The 15,489-nt window shown below is 43.1% G+C and overlaps 11 protein-coding genes across 11 annotated transcripts; 5 read left to right on the top strand and 6 right to left on the bottom strand. All coding sequences in view use genetic code 12, as the record gives it.

Annotated features, from left to right (window-relative positions):
* Positions 1-24: 24 nt before the first annotated feature.
* PSN45_001281 (ubiquitinyl hydrolase) lies at positions 25-1,005 on the top strand (the record flags this gene model as incomplete). The annotated part of the gene is made up of 2 exons (XM_006690462.1): positions 25-63; positions 118-1,005. The coding sequence occupies 2 exons, from the start codon at positions 25-27 to the stop codon at positions 1,003-1,005; spliced, it is 927 nt and encodes a 308-aa protein (XP_006690525.1).
* A 112-nt stretch (positions 1,006-1,117) lies between these two features.
* PSN45_001280 (uncharacterized protein) lies at positions 1,118-2,131 on the bottom strand (the record flags this gene model as incomplete). Its single annotated transcript, XM_006690073.1, has 1 exon — positions 1,118-2,131. The coding sequence occupies one exon, from the start codon at positions 2,129-2,131 to the stop codon at positions 1,118-1,120; it is 1,014 nt and encodes a 337-aa protein (XP_006690136.1).
* A 161-nt stretch (positions 2,132-2,292) lies between these two features.
* On the bottom strand, positions 2,293-3,249 carry SFC1 (Mitochondrial succinate-fumarate transporter; the record flags this gene model as incomplete). Its single annotated transcript, XM_006690074.2, has 1 exon — positions 2,293-3,249. The coding sequence occupies one exon, from the start codon at positions 3,247-3,249 to the stop codon at positions 2,293-2,295; it is 957 nt and encodes a 318-aa protein (XP_006690137.1).
* A 424-nt stretch (positions 3,250-3,673) lies between these two features.
* PSN45_001278 (uncharacterized protein) lies at positions 3,674-4,083 on the bottom strand (the record flags this gene model as incomplete). The annotated part of the gene is made up of 2 exons (XM_066157628.1): positions 3,674-3,887; positions 4,067-4,083. The coding sequence occupies 2 exons, from the start codon at positions 4,081-4,083 to the stop codon at positions 3,674-3,676; spliced, it is 231 nt and encodes a 76-aa protein (XP_066013725.1).
* A 91-nt stretch (positions 4,084-4,174) lies between these two features.
* vip1 lies at positions 4,175-4,918 on the bottom strand (the record flags this gene model as incomplete). Its single annotated transcript, XM_006690076.2, has 1 exon — positions 4,175-4,918. The coding sequence occupies one exon, from the start codon at positions 4,916-4,918 to the stop codon at positions 4,175-4,177; it is 744 nt and encodes a 247-aa protein (XP_006690139.1).
* Positions 4,919-5,061: 143 nt separating this feature from the next.
* On the bottom strand, positions 5,062-6,066 carry CAR1 (Arginase, catabolizes arginine to ornithine and urea; the record flags this gene model as incomplete). The annotated part of the gene is made up of 2 exons (XM_006690464.1): positions 5,062-6,005; positions 6,057-6,066. The coding sequence occupies 2 exons, from the start codon at positions 6,064-6,066 to the stop codon at positions 5,062-5,064; spliced, it is 954 nt and encodes a 317-aa protein (XP_006690527.1).
* Positions 6,067-7,001: 935 nt separating this feature from the next.
* Positions 7,002-10,916, top strand: GDE1 (Glycerophosphocholine phosphodiesterase; the record flags this gene model as incomplete). The annotated part of the gene is made up of 1 exon (XM_006690077.2): positions 7,002-10,916. One exon carries the CDS (start codon positions 7,002-7,004, stop codon positions 10,914-10,916), a length of 3,915 nt encoding a protein of 1,304 aa, XP_006690140.1.
* A 254-nt stretch (positions 10,917-11,170) lies between these two features.
* TIP41 (Tap42 interacting protein) lies at positions 11,171-12,253 on the top strand (the record flags this gene model as incomplete). Its single annotated transcript, XM_006690078.2, has 1 exon — positions 11,171-12,253. One exon carries the CDS (start codon positions 11,171-11,173, stop codon positions 12,251-12,253), a length of 1,083 nt encoding a protein of 360 aa, XP_006690141.2.
* Positions 12,254-12,351: 98 nt separating this feature from the next.
* Positions 12,352-13,131, top strand: PSN45_001273 (mitochondrial 37S ribosomal protein mS42; the record flags this gene model as incomplete). Its single annotated transcript, XM_006690079.1, has 1 exon — positions 12,352-13,131. One exon carries the CDS (start codon positions 12,352-12,354, stop codon positions 13,129-13,131), a length of 780 nt encoding a protein of 259 aa, XP_006690142.1.
* A 65-nt stretch (positions 13,132-13,196) lies between these two features.
* PSN45_001272 (uncharacterized protein) lies at positions 13,197-14,150 on the bottom strand (the record flags this gene model as incomplete). The annotated part of the gene is made up of 1 exon (XM_006690080.2): positions 13,197-14,150. One exon carries the CDS (start codon positions 14,148-14,150, stop codon positions 13,197-13,199), a length of 954 nt encoding a protein of 317 aa, XP_006690143.2.
* Positions 14,151-14,298: 148 nt separating this feature from the next.
* Positions 14,299-15,207, top strand: oca3 (Inositol phosphatase SIW14; the record flags this gene model as incomplete). Its single annotated transcript, XM_006690081.2, has 1 exon — positions 14,299-15,207. One exon carries the CDS (start codon positions 14,299-14,301, stop codon positions 15,205-15,207), a length of 909 nt encoding a protein of 302 aa, XP_006690144.1.
* Between the last annotated feature and the right edge of the window lie 282 nt (positions 15,208-15,489).

The following is a 15,489-nucleotide window of genomic DNA, read 5'->3' as shown; positions in this document are numbered from 1 at the left end:
CGCACTATTTCATCTCTCTCACAAATGGCAAGCTCAGGTTGGAACACCATAGACTCCGATGCAGTATGTTAAACACGAAACCTCCATCCCCCCACAAGTGTACTAACCATATAACAGGGTGTTTTCACCCGCTTGGTGGAAAAATTGAACGTCAAAGACGTACAATTCGAAGATTTATATTCGATTGATTCGGACTCGCTAAGGGCCCTCAGTCCCATCTATGGAGTGATTTTTCTTTTCAAGTATAGTGCCATTGACAGACAGTATGCCCTCGACAACAATGCGCCTTTGGCAGGTGAATACGACCAGGACTTCCAACAATACGATATATTCTTCGCCAACCAGACCATTCAAAATGCCTGTGCTACCCAAGCAGTGTTGAATATTCTTTTAAACCAAATACACGTTGATGTGGGAGAGGACTTAGCAAACTTCAAGTCTTTTGTGACGGGTTTCGACCCGTTGATGGCCGGAGAAACTATCAGTAACAGCGACTTGATCCGCTCGGTCCACAATTCGTTTCTGACCCCTTCCATCCTCGTCGACGAAGACCCATCCAAACCACCACCAGACAGTGACCACAAAAACGACGGGCTCTTCCATTTTGTTGGATACGTCAACGTGAACGGATATATCTACGAGCTCGATGGACTCAAGGATTTCCCCATCAGGCACTGTTCCTGTTCCAGTCAGGACGAATTTATCGACAAAATACCCCTGGTATTGATGGAGAGAATCAGCAAGTACAAAGACGAGTTGCGGTTTTCGACATTGGTGATCACCAATAATAAGCTTAAGCAATACAAGGAGATTGGAGATTCTTTCATGGTGGAGTCGGAGATTAATAAAAGAGATTTATGGGATCGTGAGATAGAGCTCAGAAAGCATGACTACACGAATCTCTTTGTCAAAATCGTCAAGGACATAAGCTCTAAGAGCTCTGACCAGGACTGGCATGTGCTTCTCGACAAGGCACGTCAGAAGAGCAAGCGCAGGCTAATGTAATCTTGGTGTACACTGTGCTATTCTACTGATCTAATTTTAATGCTATACATGGTAGCGTATACCATGAGTATTTAATGAGTACTAATATAAGGAGTATTGGTGATACATTTATCTATTCATAATTGTTAAAGCTGAGAAGCCCTCCTCCACCTCTCGAGTGTCTTGAGAAATAGTCAAAGTCGATGCTTACAGCGTTACCAAGTAGAACCGCCCGCTGGTCGAGCGTCAAAGGACCTGCTACTGAAGGGTACAATCCACCCATCCCATCAAAACTAGCAGGATCCATCCGAATGATGTACACACCAGTATCGGTGAAAAGCTCTCTTCCCAATCCAACCCAATTTCTGTCCACAGACGCAATCACGTCGCCATCCGCGTTAGAGACAGGGAAATCAAACGACAAGAACGGGGCATCAATGGCCCCAAACTGGTTGTATTCATCGGTGACATCGTCGTCGAGCTTGAACAAATTGTACCTCCGTCTCCACAAATGCCAACTTTGAACCGACTCGCCTATCGACTCTAGTTCCATTTCACCGTGGGAATTAACACCCGGCAAATACGCTTTTATATGACTGTTGATAAACGAAAACGGCCGTTTTATCACCATCAACAAGTCTCCATAGTTGTTAAATACCTCAATGTCAAAAGGTCTATGTAACCGGAAAAACTGTCTGCCCAACATCTTGAAGATCCCCAAATCCTTCTCTTGCATGAACCCAATCTGCTCGCCCATGGCGTTCATTATCTTGTACCGATTGGCCTGTTCGAATCCTAAAAAGAGGTTCATCATCTCAACTTTTCTCTCAATCACCAAAGTAGGTTCTTTAAGGATATCATAGATCCCATCGTGGACAGTAATGAGGCCATTTTCATTGGGTGGCCTGCTAAACACACTGTAGCGAGAATTGGGATCTGATGATGGTTCATCCTGGTAATAAAACTGTTTGGCACCTGAAGGCTTCAGTCTTGAGTTGTAGTATTTGGTGACCTCATCCTCCGGAATTTCTTTCGCTTTACGCACACGTTCACGAGGACGCCACCTTATAGGAGTGGTGGTCAAGAGCCTGGTAGGAGCATGGCCATAGGCAAATTTATTGATGTGTATTAATTGCCTTCTTATCATTTGCCATCTAATGGATGAGCGCGAATGAGTTTGTCAGGCGAGGTCGCACCGCTGGCACCGCCAGACCGAAACTCTCGCCGGGTGAATGGATCTCTCGATGACTCGCGCCCCCCACACTCTGGTGACTACGTCCAGTCCAATACTATGTTTAATAAATATACCTAGTCTAATTTTTTGTTGCCCAGAGTCAAACTGGGAATAGGGGTGTCGCCGCTCAATACTCCCTTCATGAACTCGTAAACAGTAAAGGTAACAGCTTGTCCCGGAGCCACTCTCATGATTCTAGGAGTGATTCCCTTATACAAAGCAGCCATACCTTCTTCATGCACCAATTGCTTTCCAATCTTGACGATTCTCACCATACCAGATTCGTTGGAAGCATACGTAGTCTTTTGTAATCTGGTTTTGATGGTGTCCAAAGGAGCGTTGGATAAAGGTCCCAAAGCCCCTGAAATCAACCCAATGCAACTAGTTTCCCACGCGGGCAACACGTCGGTTTGGTGGTATCCTTGCAAATATTCCTTGATTTTCGAGTACACCGTAAAATTGACTCCCTGGTTGGTGGCTTGTCTGGCAGCCGTCAATGACACTCCTCTGTACAAGGTCTTGAACCCTTCTTCCTTCACAATCACGTAGGCGGCGTGAGGGGCGTTTCTGTATTTAGGGATATCTAAGGGATCAGCCATTGAGTGGTGTTGCGCCTGCAATCTGATCTTCACCACCTCCATGGGGTTCACCACGAGAACAGCCTCGGTGATCCCAGCACCTACACCGGCCAAAAATGTCAGACTGGTGGAGATTGATCCATCTGGAGCGTAGAGTAATGACCGGTAGAATTCATAGGACGAGAATCTTAGTCCCATTTTAGGTACGATTCCAATGACAACCGCACCCAATCCCTTGTATAGACTCAAAAACGTCTCTTTCTGGACGATGTTGATTCCGGTTTTCAAAAATCCCGGGGGTTTCTGTCCACTTTTTCTGTACAACTGCATTCTGACCTTGACGGTATCCAATGGGTGACAGCATAACGCTTCGAACAATCCGGCAGTTCCACCGGCCACCAAGTCGGTGATCCCTCTTCCCTTGGTCTGGGGTTTTTGTGTGGCTGAAGACATGTCAATAAATAGTGAAAAAAAGTGTTTTTTAGTTTCGGAAGGACAGATGGGTATTTTATATATTTTTCATGCTCCCCCACAAAATTAACTTGCGTCTTTCCATTTCTCCGGGGTATCGCAGACAAATAGGAAACAATCAGATGCCTCGGAATTTGGCAAATCTGGGGTCACGGCTCCGGTCCGGAGTGACCTCTTAAGGTTTCATAGTCCGCTTGACCTTCGTTCAGCAACCTCTTCATCATCTGTTTACTGTTCATTAGTCATTTCGTGTAAACGCGGATGATTCATTTTCTTCTGTTGTCGCCGAAGAAAAGACTCCTATCGACCCTCACACGCCGGGATTACTGTCTGATCTGTTTGTTCGCGACATCATTGGCTCGAACTCCCGGATGCACAACGGTTACTGAAACGTCTATTCATGTGTCTATACCATAAACTCTATGTAGCTAAAGCCCGCAAACCTGGTGTCCAAAATTTGTCCGAGGCTTTCGATTAAGTCTTCGGCTGCAAACACAAACTGATTATCGTACAAAAGCATATTAAGATTCCTCAAGAGAAGCCATACTTTAAGAATCGACAACCCATCCTCTCGTGTCATCAGCTTGTCTTCCACAAGCCTGTCTTGAACAATGTCATAGCTTGGCTGTTAGTATGTTATTAGTGGTTGGTGGTGTTTGTGTACTACTACTCTTTCTTTATCTCTGGGAAAGCTTTGATGAAAGGGTATCTAAGCACCAAAAGGGCTTGTACAGTTTCTTTAAGGGCATGTTGCTGGAGTGGAGCAATTTCCCTACGGAGCCTTCTGTACTTTAAATACTCCATACGTGCTTGCATGAAGTTGGTTGCAACTGCGAATTTCACAAATGTTAAAATGTTTTAAACCTAAATAGCAATAGTCATAAAAAGTCGTAAAAAATCACCGCTTTTACTGCTTGTCAATTATGGCACTGACATGATCAACACCACTCTTGGCATCTTCTTCTTTCTTCAACTGGTTCAATCTTTTGGCCTCCAAGTGTACATCTTTCACATCCCCTGCCAAGTTCTTATAAAAGTCGTGTACCTTCGCACCATATGGGTTTTCTGCCAACTGCTCAAAGTACTTGTTGAATTTACCGTAAACCACCTTTCCTTGACCCACCAAGTCTCCCAACAACTTGGAAGACTTGCTTTCAGGGTTCTGCAAATGGATATATTTCTCGTCCAACGATTTAACAAACCCTTTGAAACGGGTGGAATATCCATGTTCCTTGTCGAACGAAATGGACTTTTCAATCATCTGATCACTGATTCCGTATCCTTGCGACAACAATTGCGCCATAATGGCATACTTGGGCTTTTCTTCCTGCTCAATGTCGTCGTAGTTATGATCTCCCGTGGCGGTGAATGACTTTTTCTCATCACTGGTGCCCACATCTTCAGGCTTCTTGTCAGGAACCTCCTCATACGTAGGTAACTTGTTTTCTTCAACCTTGATGGAACTGCCTTCTAATTCGGCGTCGTTCAACAATAAGGCAGTGGAAAGGGCTTTTTCACTCTTGAAATTTACCTCGTACTTGCCAGATCCAAGAGGATTGATGGATTTGACATCTCCACAGAAGGAGAAGAATTCTTGTAACTTCTCAACCGTTACAGTGGAAGGAATATTAGTAGCAATAATAGAAGACATAATAATTACAAAAACTGAAACTAAGCGTGGGGGGTTTTATTTATAGTGAATGTCCACAGTCAATTGCTGCGAATTTTGGTGACCGAATTTCATGTCATTATTATGTACATCATCTGATTAAAAACAAGGCTTGGAATCTTATATTACAACAAGGTTTGGCCCAAGGCACATCTACCGATTGCACACGCGGCACTGACGGTATCCAAGATGTGATCGCTGGTTTCTCCCAAAGAGGGGTTGGTTTCCACAATGTCTATCGAGCTCAACAACCCGGTGGCTGCGACTTCCTCAGCCACAAACAAACCTTCTCTCAACGTTAAACCTCCTTCCACTCTAGTTCCAGTGGCAGGCACAAAGCTTGGGTCAATGGCATCCACGTCATAACTCAAGTGAATGGGAAAGTCCATGTTGGGGTTGATTTTTTGCAAGGCCATCTCCACCACCTTCCCAATCCCGTACTTGTCAATGTGGTACATGGAGAAGGCTGGGATGTTGTGGTCCCGCAAGATCTTTTTTTCTCCCGAGTCCACGTCTCTTAATCCAATGTATGCAATGCGGTTGGATTTCAACACAGTAGGAATCCAGTCAAACTCAGGAGGGTAGCTTTCTCTGTCGATTCCCATCAAGAACGACACGGGACACCCGTGCAAGTTGCCGGACCCGGTAGTTTTGGGCGAGTTGATATCGGCATGGGCATCGATCCACAAAATGCATGTGTCCTCGTTGTTGGTTAAAGCTCCCAACAAAGTACCGGTTCCGATTGAGTGGTCACCTCCGATAGTTATGGGTAATCTTTGATTTTGTAAACTTGTGTGGACGGCAGCAAAGATTTTACGGTTGCAATCCAGGACGATTTTGGCGTTTTTGACCCCAAATGAGTCCTTTTCATCATTTTTGGCAGCTTCAAAATCGGTACCTTCCAAGGGATGAGTTATCTCGACGTCCCAGCCAAGGTCTTGAATCTGCTTGGCGAACCCGGAGTTCAAAATGTATTCTGGGCCTAATTCGACTCCTCCTTTTGGTTGTCCTCCGGAGAATGGAGCGGTGATGATGGTGGCCTTTTTGTGAGGGTGGTATTTGTATATGACTAGTGGTGTTAGTGGTTGGCTTGGGGTTTATGAAGCAGTGGGATACGTACCGTCAGACATAATAAGGGTAATTTGTACCACAGGGGTGGGAAACAGCGGTATTTATAAGTGTTTATCAGTGCTGGAGCTGTTTGTGTATGGCAACCAACCGCGACAAATGTGGATTTCGTGACACAAAGAGAGGGGCGATGGTGACACAAAGCTCCCGAAACGACGAGGTCGGTGCGATAGGCAAGTGACCGAGAGAAGAGCGCTGAGCCTGACTGCGAGGGGTGCTTATTGGTACCAATTCTGATACCAGGTGGGGTACAGTACTGTGGTGACGGCGGTGATTTGTGTGACTGGTATTAGACTGCTGCAGTTGTTTATAAAGATGTCGCGGCAGCCGATCGACTGCGCGATATGTCAATAGCTCATCGTCCATGTCATGGGGGGTACCATGACCCATGTCGCACAACACCAAAATGTCGGGGTCTCCGTCTCCTCAGCTATATGTTTGTTTTCTCTGAAAACCTTCGACTGATTCTCTGTCTATATCTCTATGTGTTCTCCTAGTGGGTGCCATTCTTCTGGTCCCACTTACGACCGTCTCCGCCCTCTATCGACCAATAAAGTTTAATAAATTAGGCCCTCGTGGTGTCGCATTCATGTTGGCAGCCGTTGGTTCCACGCGGTGGCCATGCCGCATACTAAACTGCGAAAATTCCCCCTACAATTTGTTCGTTCAACCCTAATAAACAGGTTATCCTGTGACTCGTCGACTCGTACCCCACTAGCGACGTAGCACCAACCCGTCACCCGAATTTTGACCCAAAATAACTGAGCCTACTCGATCATTGGATTTTTCAGTGGGTGTTTCTAATCCCAGGACCAGATTTGTTTACCGTTCCCCCGTGCTTCCCCACCCATTGTCGTCACTATTGGCTCTCTATAAGTGATACATAACCTCCACAAACTCTTCTTTCGACAACCCTTCGCCTGTAAAGAAAACCACCATGAAGTTTGGAAAGACGTTCTTATCTCATCAGATCCCCGAATGGTCGATTTTCTACATGAACTATAAGAACTTGAAAAAAATCATCAAGAACATCGACTATGACTTCAATCCGTCTGAGATGGAAATCAGTGACATGGTCAATTCCATCTTGACCCAGTTCTTCTATCAGTTGGATGGGAATATCGAAAAGGTTGATACTTTCTACAGTACCAAATTTGATGAGTACAACCGTAGGTTGAACAAGATCATCAACTTGTTGAACTTTAGCCAAAACAAGATCCATCACCAGATCGACTCCAACGATGAGTTGGATGAAATCATCTCGATTCTCTTGGAGTTGAAGAACTTCTTCAGAAACTTGAAGTGGTTTGGAGAGTTGAACCACAAGGGGTTTGTCAAAATCTTAAAGAAGTTGGACAAAAAGATGGTTTCGTTAACCAACTTATCCAATACTCACTTGCAGAGCCAACTTGTTAACTTACCAAGCAACAATAAGGAAGTTTACTTGTCTACTAGAGTTAATGCTCTACCTTTTGCCAATGAAATCGACTTGCACAAGAATCTTGATTTGATTAACAACCTATTGAACCAGCTTAGTTACCATGATTTTGCTTCCAAAACACCTGTTTCAACCACCCAAAGTGTTGCTGCCGTGAAAGACAAAAAGACCATGGACGCCATTAACAGCAGTTTCGATTCCTTGTTCTTGACGAGTTTCAAAGACTTGATAGCCAGTGACGACCCCAAGGGGTTACTCTCAAAATTGGAAAGAATCCCTAAAGAAAAGAAGAATTTGAAGTTCTTGATCACTTTGTTGGGTAAATTGACGATTCTGAACGCCATCGGGTGTATTGATTTGGTGTTTGGTTTATTAGACTCGTTTATCAAAGAGAACAATTTGTCTACCGACAACTTGTTATACGACAAGTTTGATATCAACGGAAGAAACTTTTTCCATCTTTTAGTGGTAAGCTATGGCAAGCAGCAGTTGAGTGATGCAGAGGATTCCAGAAAGGCCAGCATCAACCAAAAATTGATCCCAGGAGAAAACAACAACATCAACAAATTATACTTGAGTAACTCTGGTATTGATGGAAACAATTTAAAGCCAATCATCTTGAGCGGATTCGAGTACATTCTTGAAAAAATTAGTGCAGGTTCTGGTTTACACAACTTGAAATTCTTGTTGAACGCTAAAGACAACTACCTTAGAACTCCTTTGCATTATGCTTCTCAATATGGTATCAAGGATATGGTGAAATTGATTTTGAGCTACTTGTTCAAATGGAATCTAATCAATAACTCTTTGGCAATTGATGATAACAAGTTCTGGGTTGACCAGGAGAACTTGACTCCAATTCACTTGTCTATTATCGGTAAGCACCCCAAAACCACCGAATACTTGTTAATTTATTCAAATACGGATAGGTTGACATGTTCCAATTTACTCCTCTTGGCAGTCAGATTGAACAGCCCTGAAATCTTAAGTCATTTGATTAAGTTAGGAAGGATCAACATCAACTACACCGATTTCGAACATAACAATGAAACAGCTCTCTACATTGCTGCGAAATTGAACTTGCCGGAAGTTGTTGAGTTCTTATTGAACAACAGTGCAAACCCTGAAATAGGGGAGATGATATTTGGTTGGACACCCATTTTTGTTGCTGCCAGTGAAGGGTTTGAAAGTGTAGTCAACATTTTGTTGCAGCATAATTGCCATTATGACTTGGTGGATGAATCTGGTTGGTTACCCATGGAACATGCCTCGTTAAGAGGTCATTTAGCAGTGGCAGATTTGTTAAAACCAAAAAATGAACAGTTGTTATTTTACGATATTAGCAACCACGAGAATAACTTACAAAGAGTTCCCGCCAGCTCCATTCAGAATCCCACCAGCAATGCATTATTGTTGGATGACTCGTTGGTGATGTCTTCCACTTCTTCTATTGACATTTTACCTGAATCTAACAAAAACGCCGTCAATGAGGTGTATAAACAGTTAAAGCAGTTTGACAACTCGTCTCAGATCTCGGTGGATTCAACTGCAAATCAGAAATCCAGATCGAAATCCCCTATGAATGTGAAGAGAATCAAGCCTATCAAGTCTTTCGGTCACACATACTTGAATAATGACGAGTCTTTGGTGCTCATCACCTTGGGAACCACTGACTTGAGAGACGATAAGAAACCAATTGAGTTGAATGATATCTCGTTGGCTAAGACCTATATCACTGAATTGGATACAGCCTTGTCGTTGGTAATTACCTGTCGGAACAAGTTGAACAATGAGAGTATTGAGCCTCCAGTGGTCATCGACCTTCCGTTGGAAGACCATCATGGGTCAGCTACAGACCCAATCACCTTCAAGTTGACCAACAATTTGACTTCCAGCGATGTGATTGTCACGTTTGATATTGTCCCTACCTACCAATATAACCAGAACCCAGACGTTGTATTACCTTTAAATAAAGAAGAAACGATTTTAGGGAGGGCTGTTGCTCTTTTGGGTGATGTGTATACCAATGTGGGACCAAAATTAAGATCTTTACATTCAGTTGTCACGTCGCCCATCATTGAGTCAAGGACTTTAAATGTCTTGGGCAGTGTCAGATTCGAGTTTCTATGTGTCAAATCTTTCAACCATCCAAACATGAAGATTGGAAGAACCGATACTTACTGGAAACAGTTGGTTTCTACCAGGGTTATTGGACACAGAGGTTTGGGTAAGAATGTGAGTAACAAGAAGTCCTTGCAGTTGGGTGAAAATACGGTGGAATCGTTCATTGCCGCAGCTTCGTTGGGTGCTTCATATGTCGAGTTTGACGTCCAATTGACCAAGGACTCGGTCCCTGTGATTTACCACGATTTCTTGGTGGCCGAGTCGGGAGTCGATATTCCAATGCATACGTTGACGGCCGAACAGTTCTTGCACTTGAACGATAATGAACCCTACAGCAACCACAAAAAACAGTGGACTCCAAGCAGAACCAATAGTCCTTTAGAACTCGCCGATACCAATGGAACGGAAGTGACATCCTTGTCATTAAATTCTCCCAGTGTCCAGTCACCAAAGATCCAACCTTATGCCATGGACGACGAGATTTTGAGTAAAAGATCTAGGTCAAAAGGTGCTTACAAGTCTGTTCCGAACATGGCAAAGAACCATCATTTGCACCAGTCGTTCAGTCATGGAGATCATGAAAGTGACGACGATTTGGAAAGAGAATTGCAAGACCAGCACAGCAGAAGAATGAAATTGACCAAGACCTGGAAAGATAAAGGCTTCAAAGGTAATGCTAGAGGTTTATCAATTGCGTCTGATTTTGTGACTTTAAAGGATTTGTTTAGGAAGTTACCAAGGAATGTTGGGTTCAATATTGAAGTCAAGTACCCGATGTTGGACGAAGCCCAAGAAGAAAGTATGGGAGATATTGCCTATGATGTTAATCACTATGTTGACACTATCTTGCAAGTTGTGTACGACGAAAACCTTACTGGAAGAGATATAATACTCTCGTCGTTCCACCCGGATGTGTGTTTGATGTTGTCGTTGAAGCAGCCTACTATTCCTATTCTTTACTTGACTGAAGCCGGAACCCATTCCATGGCAGATATTAGAGCATCCTCCTTACAGAATGCCATTCGGTTTGCAAAAAAGTGGAATTTATTGGGAATTGTGAGTGCCGCTGAAACCTTGGTCAAAACCCCTAGGTTGGCCCAGGTTATCAAATCTTCAGGGTTAGTGTGTGTAACCTATGGAGTATTGAATAATAGCCCAGAGAATTGCAAAATCCAGATGAAGGCCGGTGTAGACGCGGTCATTGTCGATAGTGTTTTGGCAGTCAGAGAAGGAATTAGAAAGGATGTTGAGAAGGCCAACAGCGAGAGCGAAGCCAGCAGCGTCTATTAGTTTTTATATGTTTTGCGTTTACCTAGTTTATTATACGAAATTTAGACATTCGTTTTCGCACTTCTATCAACGAGATCGGATACCTCTTTATTTCATACGCCGTGATGTCTAAACTGGACAACGCCAATAAAACAGTGCCAGATGGTGGCCATAAAAGTCCACCGAAACCACCAAGTTTTACTCGAAACCTTAATTCTGGGGTACAAGTACCAGCTTCAGGAATAAACGCTATTCATATAGATAGTGCTCGAGAAATGGTAAAGATACATACCAGAAACAGATTACCCCAAACTCCTCCAAACCCCCGGTTCAGTATCCCAACAGCAAGAAATGTGTCTGTAAAGGTTTCCAACGACGCAATCGCCAGTATGAGCTCCAGTTTCCCCAAACCAACCACAAATATATCTGTCCCAGCAAGGGAACATACGGGCAAGTGCACAAATCCCCAGTGTGCCCACTGTGGATCCGTAATAATCCCTGCTCCCAAATCATCTTTCCCTATCCAGGACAAGCCGTCTATCACCATTAATGACTGGAGTATATATACCATCAAAAGACCGATTTTGAGTTCTCAGGAACTCGATGACCTTGAAGAAAGATTTAGATTCCCGTTACCAGAGATGATATTTGGAAACAACTCTGTGAAGTTGGTGAATGACAAAACCAAATCGATCATCGAGTTCAATGCTTTGGATGCCCTCGACTCAATTGATAAGTCTTCTGACTTAAAGGTCAGTTATCATCAAGAATGGTTGGAGGCTAGAAGAACCAACTCCTTGTCGACAGACTCTCATGACGCATCAGCCGAAAAGGCCCTCAAAGAAAACGGAAACATCGATTTGACCAAGTACACAGACTTGGAAACTATTAAGAACTACGACTGGACGTATTCTACAAACTACAAGGGGAGTATCACCAACATGGAGTTCGCCAAAACAGACGAAAAGTTTCCAATTGACAGGCTTTTAAATCCAGACCCTATATTGTTCTTTGATGAGTCGATCTTGTACGAAGATGAACTTGGAGATAATGGTATATCGATGTTGTCCACCAAGATAAGAGTGATGCCCACCTGTCTCTTGCTTCTTTGCCGACTTTTCTTGAGAATTGACAACGTTATATTCAGAATCAGAGATACTCGTGTCTTTGTTGACTTTGAAACAAACAAGGTGTTGAGAGAGTACAAGGAACAAGATGGTGTCTATAATGACGTGTTGGGTAAAATATCTGGAAAAGTCACTAGTGACCCCAAGTCACTTCTTAGAGATCCCAACTGGGTTTCTCAGAACATTCCCGTGCTCAAGTCTGAGTTGGAAGCTGCCCAACTAACCTCATGATACATAATAAATAACGTATAATTGCATAATAGCATTGGCTTCTAGGCAGCGACTTCGCGATTTCGAAAGGTGAAAAATTTGAAAACCTCACCTGAAGTATGTTCAGCAGAATCACCAGTGCTTCCATAAGAAGTATCGTGCGCTGTCAGAGATCTGTGCATACGGTTCCTCAGTTGAAGAATCAAGATGTGTTCTTGAAAAACGGAATCGAAGGCTTATACACCCCCAAAGGGTTTGAGGCTTCTTGGTTACAGTACCAAAAGTATTTGACCATGAACTTGACGTTATTGACAAACGGGACTGAGGGCGAATCCAGGCCTCCTTACCAGATTCTCCTTAATACAGCTAGACAAACCTTAGGTCAGCACACCTTCCATTTTGCATCCCAGGCCCATAACAACCATTTGATGTTTGAGCAGTTGACCAATGCATCTGAAGCTCAACAATCTCAGCCTTCCAGATACTTGTTGGGTAGATTGGCTGATGCTGGATACAACAACATCGAGGAGTTCAGAGATGCATTTTTATCAGTGGCAGAACTATCTATTGGACAAGGGTGGGTGTTTTTGGTGGAAGATGCAGATAAGTCTGTGAGAATTTTGAGATGTAATAATGATGGAACTCCTTATTACTACGGAAAAAACCAGTCTTTGGACTTGAATGGAGGAGTCAATGAAGGTAACTTTGAACAATTAAATTTGATCAAAGAAGCTGGTACCAGTAACAAGAGAGACTTCACTCTCCCTATCTTGGGTATAAGCTTCTGGGACACATCTTACATAAACGACTATGGAGTGAACGGCAAGAAGGAATACTTACAAAGCGTCTGGAAGTGTATTGACTGGAACGTTGTCAACGGTAGATTACTCCAATTGTAACTCGTTGGTTTATTCCACATGTATATAGTAATAAACAATTAGAACTAATGAGAATCAATCCAACACTAGCTAAGGTTCAAGTCTATCATGAGAAGGTCATCAATGGTCAAATCTTCGAACTTGTTCTTATTGATAAGGTGCAAGTAGTTGTCAAACTGCTCGGAGATCTTGCCACAGTGTTTGATGATACTGAAGCATACCTTGTCATCATACCAGTTTAATGGTAAACACATTATGAAGTTGGGTAGAAAATTGGCAAGTGAGACGATAGTAATCCATTCCTTAATCAACAGGGAAAATTTCCTCCTGGCAGTCTTTTCATCTAAAGAAGAAAGTGACTCTTTGATGGCGGCCGACTTCTTTATTAAGTTGTCACTCTTGGCCTGTTCGATATCTTTGATCAACCGGTTGACCTCGATAAGCTTGGGTCTGATGGTTTCATAGAGATCTGCAAGATCCTTTGTACTTTCGGCAAATATGTCAGATAACTGGTTATTTATGTTATACTCTTGCATTAGTTTGTGGATATTGGAAGACGAATTCTCGTTTTCCTTGGAGAACAAAAACTTTAAGTTCCGGGAGATATTGATCTCACTGGACGTGAGGTTTGAGTCCACGTGGAATAATGATCGTAGTATGGGCACCATCACCTGTAAATAACTATTCAATAGCGTGTCAGTCTTTAGACTGATTTGTCTCTTGAGTAATGTCAACACCTCTTCATGAGATGGGGATTCGGACACAATTGGTAGCTGACCTATCACATACTCATACTCTGTATCTATAGAGCTCAACTGCTCGTCTCTTAATTGCTTCATTTCATGATAGTATGATAGGGTATCGAGAGTCTTGATGAAGTGATTGTACTTTTGGGTATACTCAGCATCGGCCATATGTTTTGGCTTGTCCCCTGCCGCACCATACCGCACGTGACTGAACACTGGTACTCCGTAGTGTTGGGATTGAATGTCGGTGTAGGCCAAAAACTGATCTACAGCTTTCGATAGTTCTTGAGACATCAATAAAGTGATCTGCTGGAGACCGCGACAAAAAAAAGGTATCCACAGTGAGCGCATTCTATCAAAAATTCCAACTGTGGTGGTTAAAACTTTTGCACAATAACAGCTATAAAATCCATATATAACTGCCGCCTTGCCGTATTTGAACATGTCTGGATTTAAATTTGATTTGGTCAAAGCCAAACTCCTTGCAATTGCAAGAACCGGGGTGTTCGTCAACTTTTCGCCTTCCAAGGTAGACGATACATACAACGAGCTCAAGCAACTTCTTATCAACGGGGACTCCATCGACATCAAAGATGTCTATGACTTATATGAGCTCCACGTTTATTTGTCGTTAATCACCAACCATGATGTGGAGGCCAAGAGCTATATCGACAGAATTATAGATCAGTTTGGTGATGAAAATTCCCAGCGGATCACTCTTTTGAAGTCGATATATTACGAAAGCCAGGGGTCGAAGAAGGAAGGTGCCAGTATCTTGGGCGCCAACAAAAATGAGTTGAGACTATCCAGGAGATTACTTACTTATAACAGAGAAAACCTTAAAGGTGAAGAGTATGTTAGTAACTTGGTATTTTACTTGAATCTCCAGCCAGCGGATTTAATTGCATGGGCCGAGTTGGCAGACGAGTATGCCAAGTTGGGTCACTATGACAAGAGTATCTTCTGCTTGAAGGAAGTTCTTTTAGAAGAGCCCGTGGCATATCCGATCTTGTATAAGGTGGGACTTTTGAACTACTATCTCTTCTTGCAGAACTTCAAGGAAGCTATTGTTAAGAAGGATGCGTTGGTGGAATTGATGAAGTACTTGGTGGATTCTCGGAACAGCTGGTTGAGAACGATTGAAGTGTGTAAGGATCACAAGGCCAGTTGGTTGGGGGTGTACCTTATTTGCAACCAGAGCAGTTTCAACGACAAGTTGGACAAGTTGGCAAACGTCAAGGAGTTTGAAAAGTACAAGGCCGACATCAAGAGGCTTTCTGGACCGAGTGCCCAGAAGGTCATGGAGTTGAATAACATCACTGAAAAAGAGTTGAAAACTTTGGTGTTGTAATATTTATTGACTATAAAATTTTACAGCAGGACCTTTACCATGAAATGACTTAGCATGTGCAATCGGAGCACTCGCATTTGTCTCCACAAGAGGAGCACTTGTTGTTGTTACAACAGGAGCAAACATTGCATGAGCAGTTTGATTTAGCATTGCAGCATGCACACGCAGAGGCAGCAGCAGAAGGAGCACAGGTATTTTTGGAGCACATGGTTATTTTAAGATTAAAGTTGTTTTGTTGGTTTGAGTTGATTTGAAGGGTTGTGGAAGGGCTTTTATACCCAC

Source organism: Yamadazyma tenuis, chromosome 2 (assembly GCF_029203305.1).
Source record: "Yamadazyma tenuis chromosome 2, complete sequence".
Lineage (NCBI taxonomy): Eukaryota > Fungi > Ascomycota > Pichiomycetes > Serinales > Debaryomycetaceae > Yamadazyma > Yamadazyma tenuis.
This window is presented reverse-complemented; position numbering and strand designations above follow the sequence as displayed.